Source organism: Nannobrachium achirus, assembly GCF_963921795.1.
Source record: "Nannobrachium achirus genome assembly, chromosome: 10".
NCBI classification, from domain to species: domain Eukaryota; kingdom Metazoa; phylum Chordata; class Actinopteri; order Myctophiformes; family Myctophidae; genus Nannobrachium; species Nannobrachium achirus.
The window spans coordinates 6,328,870-6,341,058 of record NC_137819.1 but is presented as its reverse complement, the minus strand read 5'-3'; the positions used below and the strand labels follow the sequence as shown (position 1 = coordinate 6,341,058).

At 43.6% G+C, this 12,189-nt stretch overlaps 1 protein-coding gene across 1 annotated transcript in view; it reads left to right on the top strand.

Moving 5' to 3' along the window:
• Window positions 1-12,189, top strand: part of LOC308292369 (uncharacterized protein) — a gene marked incomplete at its 3' end in the record, with an annotated part of 206,613 nt that overhangs the window by 171,799 nt on the left and 22,625 nt on the right. The window contains exons 53-57 of the mRNA XM_080734682.1: window positions 1,558-1,677; window positions 2,807-3,068; window positions 5,526-5,665; window positions 7,821-7,955; window positions 8,610-11,904. Of these exons, the coding sequence (XP_080590808.1) occupies window positions 1,558-1,677; window positions 2,807-3,068; window positions 5,526-5,665; window positions 7,821-7,955; window positions 8,610-11,904 (3,952 nt within the window). The remainder of the gene's footprint in view (window positions 1-1,557; window positions 1,678-2,806; window positions 3,069-5,525; window positions 5,666-7,820; window positions 7,956-8,609; window positions 11,905-12,189) is intronic.

The window sequence follows — 12,189 nt, the reverse complement described above, 5'->3', positions numbered from 1 at the left end:
CAAAAGAATCCTATGGGAAATTGGGAAAACAAGGCCGAGTAGGGCCAAAACTGAAGTGACCCGCCCCCAGGAAATGAGGGAGGGGTCTGAAGATTTGACCCCCATCATTTTCTGATAGTTTGGTTCCTATAGAAGCCAAAACAGCAAACAAATCATTTTTAGCAAAAAACTCCTCTGGGAAATTGGGAAAACATAGCTGAATAGGGCCAAAACTGAAGTGACCCGCCCCCAGGAAATGAGGGAGGGGTCTGAAAATTTGACCCCCGTCATTTTCTGATAGTTTGGTCCCTATAGAAGCCAAAACAGCAAAAAAATCTATTTGGGCAAAAAATCCTATGGGAAATTGAGAAAACAAGGCCGAATAGGGCCAAAACTGAAGTGACCCGCCCCCAGGAAATGAGGGAGGGGTCTGAAAATTTGACCCCCGTCATTTTCTGAGAGTTTGGTCCCTATAGAAGCCAAAACAGCAAAAAAATCTATTTGGGCAAAAAATTCCTACAGGAATACATAGCATACCGCACTATAATGATTAGCCGACATTACAGTACGTTATCCACTCCTCCAGAGAGGTGAGGAGACGAGGCGATCACACTGCCGTCTTAACAGCACGTAAAAATGTATATCCGTTCCAACAGAGTACTCAATGGCTACAGGAGGTGAATGTTCTTGTAATCATTATAAATATAACATCCTTAAATCCTTGTGCATAGATTAAAAGCTGCAGTTTGTCGTAAGCTGAAAATGAACGTGATTGTGACGTTTTCTGTGCAACGGTAAGAGGCCGAGTGCAGACGTTCTATGTACCAGAAGGGCAGGGATGCGAGCCGATGAATCTCATCGGCCAATCCCTAGCAGATATACAAGCTCCGCGCTGCGAGCTTGTAGATCTGCTATTTTTGAAAAAGTTGTGAAAATGAGTGCAACTCTTTGAAATCATGTATTTTTAAAGCGAACGTTTGTAACTAAAATTTTGCTTCTGGGGGGTCCCTGGAACTGAATATTTTGAGATGGGGGTCCGTGGCCAAATACATACCATTTTGGGGGTCCTTCACATGAAAGACTTTGAGAACCACTGACATAGTAGTCTCTCGAGAACAGACTAACTGAGCTCCAGTTATGTGAAAAGGACCTTTTCTTTGACGATGGCTAAGCCAGATTGCTGACATAGAAACATAGGTTTTTCAAAAAACCTTAGAAGGATTCAAAAGACACTTATAGAATCAGGTCAAAATTACATATTTTCATGATTTTTCTAAAAAAAAATAGCAGATATACAAGCTCACAGCGCGGCACTCGGTGCCGCGCTGCAAGCTTGTATATCTGCTATTTTTCAATAGTTAAAGCATAAAATAATGATACACAATAATGTGTACCCGTTCTGAATAGGTTAATGAATCCACATAGCCACAAAGAGGTATAAGAAGCCCTTTGCATCCTGCTTCAAACTGTCATTCTCTGCTGACCCTGTTCATGAACGGTACTATTAAAGGAGACGACATTGAATCAATCATTCTGCAAAATTTGAACTGTGACTTAATAATGTATATTTTTTTGCAGGAAAAGGAGCATCCTCATCTGATCTATGGTTGGCCAAAGCTTATGAACCCTAAACGCGATTGGGCTAGAAAGCTGCGAGACCTGGCCCAACAGCTGGCGAGCAATGAGGGAAGATTGCTGGTAATATTTCTTCTTTTATCTTCTGAGATCAGGGGTGGGCAACTTAGGCCTAGAATTATTGAATGCTTTAACCAGTGAAAAATAGCAGATATACAAGCTCACAGCGCGGCACCGAATGAAAATGTGTGCAACTCTTTGAATATTTGTATTTTCAAAGCGAACGTTTGTAACTCAGATTTTGCTTCTGGGTGGTCCCTGGAACTAAATATTTTGAGATGGCCAAATTTTGGGGGTCCTTAAAATTTTGGGGGTCCTTCACATGAAAAGGTTTGAGAACCACTGGCATAGTAGTCTCTCAAGAACAGACTAACTGAGCTCCATTTAAGTGAAAAGGACCTTTTCTTTGACGATGGCTAAGCCAGATTGCTGACATAGAAACATAGGTTTTTCAAAAAACCTTAGAAGGATTCAAAAGACACTTATAGAAACGGGTCAAAATTATAATTTCCACGATTTTTCAAAAATAGCAGATCTACAAGCTTGCAGCGCGGCACTCGATGCCGCGCTGTGAGCTTGTATATCTGCTATTTTTCAATAGTTAAAGCATAAAATAATGATACACAATAATGTGTACCCGTTCTGAATGGGTTAAAGCGAAGCTCTTCATGCACGCAATGATTTTCTCACACATAACATACTGCTTCACAACCTGGTCACAAACAGACGTAACAACCTTGAAACCTATAGAGTCACTTTACAAACAGACATTAAAAACACTTGACCAAAAGCCCAGCCGTTACCACCATTGCCATATAGTAAAACAATACAATTTGTTTAACTTTGACAGCTATTTTGCGGATTCTTGTCTCGTTTTTAAGGTGCTCAATGGGCTTGCACCACCGCCATTGTGGCCCCCTGAACCTTTCACGCCCGACATTAGCTTTAGTCTCTGTGTACTGTAGTTACATAAGAATATGTTATGCTAAGAAATGCTAGTCCACGGCCTTAGGGAAATTTGTTGCACTAAAAACGCACCAAATGTGTCCCAGATGTAACCCAGGCAGTATTTAGGAAGGGTGCCCAGCGACTCCTCAGGCCCATCATTGTGGCCACATCTAATATGGCCACCATCCCAAAAACAGTTTTGGCTGCAACTATTGAACCTTAAACGCATACATGTCTTTGCCAGGTCCTAGACACTTTGCATGGAGTTCCTCAACCTGAAGACGCCCTGGTTGTTTCTGAGGTGATCCACAACATCCAGGTCAGCCCCACGCATCCCCAGGGCCTCCAAACCCCTCTGTCCACATCTGACTGTCAACCCCGGCCAAGTCCACTCATCTCTGATGTCCAGGACAAGGATCTCCAGGTCACTCCAGAGGACCTCGCAGCCACAAACCCAGCCCTGTGGTACAACCTCAACAGCCCTAAAAGAGTTCAGCCTGTCATTGGTCAGCATACTCTCTCTTACTATCTTCTTAACACTTATGTTGCTATGATTTTTTCTCTTCAATGTCCCGCGTTGCCATGGTTACCATAGACTTCCATGTAATTGCGCAATTATGTAAACCCAAACTCGGGAAACTCGGGGTTGGCACAGCGGTAGTACCTTTTCAAACTCGGGAAACTCCGGGTTGGCACCAGATGTGTTAACTCATTTAGTGCCACCCCTTTCACCACTAGAGGGCGCCCAGTGGCCATAGAAAATCCCATAGAGATATGCTGGTATATGCAGAAGCCCTGCAGCCATGACTTGCCTGAACACTTTCCTTTGTGCATGTACAGGAAGAGGATGAAGTTAGCTTGAAGTTAGCTATTGGCTACCAAGCATTTTAGAAGCCTTATTTTCGTCAACTTAGCCATGATTAAACCTTGCACACCTCATGCATGGGAAAAAAACAGAGAAGAATGAGCTCTAAAAAATCCAATGCAATCCTGGATTGCATTGGAGTGGATTTGTGCAGTTTGTTCACAGCTTTCAAACAAAAAAATCCGATTGGAAATCCGTTCAGGCATTCTTGAGATAATCGCCATTATGTTTTACATGTTATGTAAACAAACATGGCTGCCCTGTATGTTAGATGGGGTTGTATGGGGGTGGAACATGCAAAATCGCGATTGAAATCATGTTCACCAGATTTGATGGGGTCCAAAAAAAAAAAAAAAAAAATTCAAAAAAATTTTTTTCAATTTTTTTTTTCTTTTTTTTTTTAAAGCCGAACTTGTTCGGGATCGGCACTCTGCGATACGATAATAAAGCCGAACTAGTTGGGGATTGGCACTCAATGAGTTAATTGTTCTTACTGACGTTGTTAGTTGTACGCTACAACAGTGTTTCTCAACCTTTTTTGCATGGGCACACTTTTCATGTCCCAAGAATCCATGGGCACACCGACATAATACGGGGGTGTAAATACCGTCACTGTCGGGAAGAAACCTTGTACCGGTATCTCCAAGTTTCAAATGTGTATGTTTCTTTGCAAAGTAAAGCCCGGCTTCATCATACAAGGCTGTCGCACAACAGTAGTGAAAACAGCAGATCTACAAGCACACAACGCCTCGCACCGCGAGGCGTTGTGTGCTTGTAGATCGGCTGTTTTCACTAGTTTAAATCATTTTTAAAATGATAAATACAATACTGGCTTTCGAGCAGTTTCAAAGGGCACACTTGACCCTTCTCAGGGGCACACCAAAGGTCCCCAGGCACAGCGGTCGAGAAACACTGCGCTACAGCACTGGTTCCCAAGCGCTGAGTCGACCCATTTGTGGGTCGCAGACACATTTTTATGGGGTTTTGGTTTCCTACATTTTTGTTATTTGGTATTATTTCAAAACATTAGTCAGTGTAACCACTGTTGACTTAGAACTTGTCAACTATGCTCAAAACTGTATTTTTTGGAACATTCAGTGTCTTTGCAATTGTTTTATATCCTTTTCCTTTTTTTTTATAAAGCAATAATCTCTTCTCTGAACTTTTCTGACCATTCCTTAAAATTAGCCATGTTTCTAAAGCAGGGGTTCCCAAACTTTTTGTCTCAGGGCACCCCTATAAATATGTTTTTCATCCGAGACACCCCTACATTATAATTTTTACTCCCTGCACCTTATATTTATAGCATATGTCGTTGTCGGGTGGAAACCTTGTATGTCCAAAACCGTTCGTTTTGTATTTATCATCTATAAAATGTACTAAAGTAGTGAAAACAGCAGATCTACAAGCACTTGTGCGCTTGTAGATTGGCTGTTTTCACTAGTTTTGTGCGACAGTCTTGTATGATGAAGCAGGGCTTTGCTTTACCAAAAGACATACACATTTGAAACTTGGAGATACGAGGTTTCTGCCCGACAGTGATGCTATTTTAGTGATTATGTTGCGAGGAAAACGTTGAGATAACAGCCATTTTGGTTAGAACTGACTGAAAATAACTTTGTACTTCAAGTTTAAAATGATACTAAATATTTTCTCAAGTGTCCAAATAAATTCCAAATATTATCAAATCATCTCGCGGCACCCCTGGACTGCCGTCGCGGCACCCCAGGGTGCCCCGTCACCCACTTTGAAAACCCCTGTTCTAAAGGCTCTAATCACAGTCTACAAGTCAACAAACTTCTAGTCAGGCCAGATTGCACATCTGATGCAACCATTTAAGCCCTTGATTAGTCGATTGCAGTTGATTACAGATGTTTTCAGGTATAATTAAGAGTAGAATAATTGAAAGTGAAAGTGGCGTTGAAAGTGGCATTTAGCATTGATTTTGGACAAAAACACAACACATGTTACTTTTGAGCTATTTACATTGTTCTTGTGTGGTTTATTATTTATTTATTGACTATTCTGTGAATCTTGACAATTCTGCAACGAGTTGAGCGAAACCATTTCCTTGAATTGAGTGACCGTGTGCCTCCAGGTCTCAGCACGATGACCGAGTACCGGTGGCCGGAGTGGCCCGCCCGCAACTATTTCCGTTGTCATTGCTGTTGCGTAAACTTCCGGAGTGCCGAACACATGAGTCACATCACATCTGCCGAACACCGCTACAACTACATAGTAAGTATCTGAGCCTGTGGTGGTGGCAAATGGAAACCTTATCTAATGTTTAACTCATTCCCCGTCTTTTAAAATACCTTCGAACTCCCATTTGCCATTCGTCTCCATAGACTTCCATGTAATTCATAGTGCACGGATCATGCACACCCATGCCTAGATCATGCACCACGTGTGTCCACATTGCTCACAGCTTTCAAACAAAACAATCCGAATGGAAATCCGTTCAGGCATTCATGAGATAGAAGCCATTATGTTTTCCTAAAATGTAAACAAAGATGGCTGCCATGTTTGAAAGATGGGGATGCTATGGGGGTTAAACATGCAATTTCGCGATTGCTATCATGCCTACTACATTCTTTGGGGAAATTCTCGGGACTATCGGGCCTGGCGGGGAGGGACATTAGCATATTCTCGGGACTATCGGGCCTAGCAGGGAATGAGTTAACCCATTGAGTGCCTAACTTTGTATGTGCCCTCCCTAGAGGCCAAGGAAAAACCTCTGCCCTGCATTTTTCATATGCCTTTTACAGCGCCACCAGGAGGCTGACTTATGTAAAACACTTTTTTTTCCTATTATTCCTTGAGATTGTATCCAAAACTCATGCAAATCAGTACACAGTATCTCACAGTATCTGTTTTGATCACATGACTATAGAGTCTATAGTCATGTGATCAAGACGGATCTGTCCGATATTTCATATTCCATCCTAATTGGCTAAAATTGGCTTCCAAAGTTTGCAGGATTGGTCAATTTTGAACAAAATTACTTAAATCATGAACGCAGCTTGTGATTACAGAGAAATTCTGCAAGCACATTCCCACTAGGTCAAGGAACAGATGCCACTCTTTTTACATTGGCCTGTTATAGCGACACTTTTGCCAAACTGTTTTTTGGAACAAAATGCCTCAAATCATGCATGCAGCGTCACATTGCTGTTTAAGGCCAAAGAAGACATGGCACCAGGCACCCTATTCACATTTAGCGCCACCAGGACCTATCTGACCTGGTGGAGACCTGTGCTCGGAAGAGCACTGAACGGGTACACATTATTGTGTATCATTATCATTATTATTATTATTTCAGCAATCTGGCTAGCCATCGTCAAAGAAAAAGTCCTTTTCACTTAACTGGAGCTCAGTTAGTCTGTTCTTGAGAGACTACTATGTCAGTGGTTCTCAAACTTTTCATGTGAAGGACCCCCAAAATTATATTTATTTGGCCACGGACCCCCATCTCAAAATATTTAGTTCCAGGGACCCCCCAGAAGCAAAATTTGAGTTACAAACGTTCGCTTTGAAAATACATCTATTCCAAGATTTTCACGACTTTTTCAAGAATAGCAGATCTACAAGCTTGTAGATCTGCTATGTTTCACTGGTTAAAGCATTCAATAATTCTAGGCCTAAATGGGTTAATGATTTTGATTGATGGGTAATAATTTTATTAACTATCAAGCCACGGAATCAAGAATTGTTCTCCACAGAATCAGGATTTTTCTCCGCGGAATCGAGACTTTTTCTTCTGCAGATGGGGGACTATTAAAGGTGATACACCATGAAATTTCACTTTTCCTATTTTAAAACCTTTTTTTGGGGTCCCACTAGCACCTTCTATCCTCACAAAGTCCCATTTCTGACCGTTGTGTCTTTCTCTGGTTTTGGGAAGGCGGAGGTTAAAAGCATCCCACGGGTTCTCAAAACAGGCTGTCCAGATTTGCTGCCGTCGCTGACATCAGCGACGGCCGTTTTTGAAGATTTTTTTATTCTTTTTTCAATTTTTTTTTTCAATTTTTTTTTTTTTTTTTTCCAAAAAGGGGGGGTGGCGCAGTTCAGGCCAAAGGTGGTACTGCAGCTGAAAATGCTCTGAGAGACATTAAAAAATGAGAGAGGCTCTCTATTCAGGAGTGGTAATTTAGCCTCAAACCTTTTGAAAAACGTTTTTGGGACATAAACAATATGACATAAATACTTTTTAAATGCATGGTGTATCACCTTTAAATGGGCTAAAATATGACTAAAACAAATTCTTTATTCAAAAGACTATAAATAAGCAAAATCTAAATAATATGTTCTTTTGCTGTATAAATAAACACTGGTTCTGACTGATTCAAACACAACTGTGTTTTAAAATGCATGTTGGTTTGTTTTTTTGCAGAAAGAGGCGCGTCCTCGTATGCTCGATGGTTATGGTTGGCCAAGCCTTGAGAGAAAGCCTACTCAATTTCAAACTGAAGTGCTGCGAACCCTGGCCCATCTGGTCGAGAAAGATGAGGGATGGGGACGATTGAGGGTAATTCTTTAGCCTTCATGCCATCTTGGATTAATCACTGTAATCTGGTTGGGGTTTTTTTAATAAAAGATATTATGTGTTGGATTCTGACAATTCTGTTTGGTTTAGACGGAGGGCTTGACTGGCTAACTTGTCAGATTAAAGCTTTAGTCTCTGTGAACTGTAGCTACATTCTGTCAATTCAAGATTCTAGCACCTTCCAAGGGCCATAGAATGAACAGCTTTTTATTGTCATAAAAAAAACAGCTTTTTATTGTCATAAAAAAAAAGGTTGCTGGTTGCTTGGCTACTGGAGACAGAGCAGTGATCATTATTGATGGTGACAAAGGATTATTGTATTTGGTCAGAGACTTTTGCCAACAAAGTGAACCTGCTTTTAGTAAACCTTGTGTGAAGTGGATCACGGTTGTCCAGAAATATGTATAGATATATCTGTCTGTCTCTTTTTATGACCATACAGTATATGGAGATTTCTCTATTTGTTTGTGGCACTTACATGTACATACCGTGTATGAAGATTAATATGAAATGTAATGTAGGATTCTGGAAGAGCTGTATTGGAAATGGTGCTTAGTAGTTATCATGTTCTAACTTAGCCATATAAACGATGTTCAATAAATAGTCACTTACATACTATTGTATGCTATTTTAAAGGTGGAGATGGGGTCCACAAGCCAAGAAGCTACTGACGAATCCCATATGACAGCAGACGGCACAAGCAATACAACGGATGTTAACGAACACACCTTTTTGAATGTAATATCCAAATCGTTGTCTGAATTAACGGAACTGGCCAGCAGCTGCCTAACTGAAGATACCGCCCAAGCTGTTTCCAAAGGCAACGTTGTCACAGCCACATCGCACACTGATGGCGAAACCACGACAACCTCTGATGCGCTTGCAACCAACTCAAAACTTGAACTCGGTTCCAAATCCACTGCAACCATCTCCAAACCGACTGCATCGACGGGAGTTGCGTCCTTAGCTACGAGTGCTTCGGAGAAACCTGCCACCACCCCCTCCAGCCCGAATGTCGCACAGGCCTGCAGTACTGCGGCTAAGCCCAAAAGCAATGTCGCCTCCAAAGCAAAAGCCTCTGAAGCGGCAACCAAACAACAAATTGGGACAAACTCCAATGTAATTGGAACCAACTCAAAACTTGAACCCGGTTCCAAAAGTACCGCAGCCTCATCCAGATCTGCAGCCCCGTCTCATGCTGCAACCATCTCCAGTGCAACATCCACCATCTCCAATTCTGCTGGAGCCGAGGCACACGTGACCCAGACTACCTCCAGTGCAACTCCAACCACCTCAAGAACCACAGCCAACTCCAAACCCATTGCACAGCTTTCCAGCGCAACTCCAGCCGTGTCTGAATCCACCACAACTGTCGCCAAATCTACTACATCTACAACCACCTCTAAACCAAGTCCAACAGTCTGTCATACTGACATAGCCATGTGCAAGCCTAGTGCTGAAACCTTCTCAAATACAACTCCAACCATCTCCAAGCCTACTACATCTATGGGAGTTGCTAAACCTGTGAGCGCTTCAGATAAACCTGCCACCACAAACTCCAGCCCGACTGTGATGGCCTCCAAAACGTCCCAATCCACATCGAAATCTGCAACCAACCAACAAGTTACGAAAACCTCCAACTCAAAGCTTGCCAACAGTTCCAAAATGACTGCAACCACATCCAAACCTGTAGTCTTGAGTGCTTCAGATAAACCTGCCACAACCTCCACCCTGACCGTCACGGGGGCCTGTGATACTGCAGATACCCCCAAAAACGAAGTTGACTTGAACACGTCCGAATCCACATCGAAATTTGCAACCAACCAACAACATACGACAACTTCCAACTCAAAACTTGCCATCGGTTCCAAAACTACTGCACCCACATCCAAATCTGTGGCCGCTTCTCATGCTGCAACCATCTCCAGTGCAACGTCCTCCAAATCGGCTGGAAACCAGAATAATTCCAGTGCAACTCCAACCACCTCAAGAACTACAGCCAACTCCAAACCCATTGCACACATCTCTAGCGCAACACCAGCCAAATCCAAATCCACTGCAACCATCTCCAAATCTACTGCATCTACGACCACCTCTAAACCAAGTACAACAGTCTGCCATTCCACTACAGTCATGTCCAAGCCTACTGCTACGCTCTCAAATAAAACTCCAACCACCTCCAAACCTGCTAAACCTATGGGAGTTGCGTCAAAACGTGTGAGTGCTTCAAAAAGTGTCACATGGGCCTGTGATACTGCAGATAACCCCAAAAACGAAGTTGCCTCCAAAACATCAGAATTGACATCGAAACATGTAACTAACCAACAAGTTACGGCGACCTCCGATGTGCTTGCAGCCAACTCAAAACTTGCCATCAGTTCCAAATTTACTGCAACCACATCTTCCATCTCCAAATCTACTGGAATTAAGTCACCCCAGACTACCTCCAGTGCAACTCCAGTCCGCTACATGACCGATATAGCAAATCCCGTTATGTCTTGGAAAATGTCAACAAAACACTTAGTTCCAGAGACATCTGTGACTGCCATCAGAACCAACACGACCTTGACTACCTGTCAGACTGCCAAGGCGGTCTCCAAGACCGGCCATATGCAGACCTCTATGATGGCAAATGGTGACGACGCAACTCCACCCATGTCCAAATCCATCACAACCATCACCAAACCTACCACGTCTATGATCACCTCCAAACCAAGTACAGGTCCAGCCATCTCCGAATCTCAGGAAGATCTCTGGGAAGCTATGGACGCTGCCCTCTTAACTGGAGCTGCTTCTGAAGCTCCAAGGGTTTCAGGTAAAGCTAGCACCATCTCCAGTGCAACTCCAACAGTGTCAACAACTACAGCCAACTCCAAACCCACTGCACACGTCTCCAGTGCAACTCCAGCCACGTCTGAATCCGCCGCAACCGTCTCCAAACGTACTACGTCTACGGCCACTTCTAGACCAAGTACAACAGCCTGCCATTCTGCTACAGCCATGTCCAAGCCTACTGCTGCAACTCTCTCAAATATAACTCCAACCATGTCTAAACCTATTACATCTATGGGAGTTGCGTCTAAAGCTATGAGCACTTCAGATAAACCTGTCACAGAGGCCTGTGGTACTGCAGCCAAAAAACAAGTTTCCTCCAAAACTACCGAATCCACATCGAAATCTGCAACCAGCCGACAAGTTACCACAACCTCCGATGTGCTTGCAGCCAACTCAAAACTTGCCATCAGTTCCAAAACCACTGTGACCACATCCAAACCTGCAGCCCCATATCGCGCTGCAGCCGTCTCCGGTGCAACGTCCGCCCTCTCCGATTCTACTGGAGCCATGTCACACCCGAGCCAGACTACCTCTGGTGCAACTTCAGCAGTATCGAGAACCACAGCCAACTCCAAACCCACTGCACACGTCTCCAGTGCAACTCCAGCCAAATCCAAAGCCATTGCGACCACCTCTGAACCAAGTGCGACAGTCTGCCGTTCCGCTACAGTCACGTCCAAGCCTACTGCAACCGTCTCAAATACAACTTTGTCCACATCCACTGCAACCATCTCCAGACCATCCCCATCACACGCTTCAGGCAAAGAAGCCACCACCTTCAGTCCGACCGTCCCACGGACCTGTGATGCTGCCGGGGGAAAGAACGAAGTCGTCTCCAAAACGTCAGAAACCGCTCTGAGAACGGCGACCAACCAACAGGTCACGGAGACATCTGTGAATGAAGATTGGTCCACGATGGGCCCTTTGCAGACCTATGCGAGGACAAATAGCGTTGACGCAACGCTGAAGAGGGACACACAGGGGCTTCTCTCACTCTTCACGGCCGTGTCTCCAGCATCTACCTGTGGGAGCAGCCCTTCGGAAACATCAGAATGCAGCAGGCGATCCGAATCCATAACATATGGACCTGTCGTGGGTCAGTAGAACCTTTTTTTTTAACCACTTGTCCCTATTTTGGGCACGTCATTATTGGCAAGATTCTTCACAAATGTTAAAGGGTAGGGTAAGTGATTTCACTCAAGTTTCAGTTGTCATGTAGGTGACAGTCAAGGCCTTCCTCCAATCGTGATCATGTGTGAGCGGGCCTTGGTGCGCGCAAGGCCCGTCCCCACTCAACCATATCCTGACTGTCACCCAACAGTTTTGGTGGAGCAACTGAAACGGTTTTCTTCCAAATATGGAGCAAACACTCTGTAGTAAC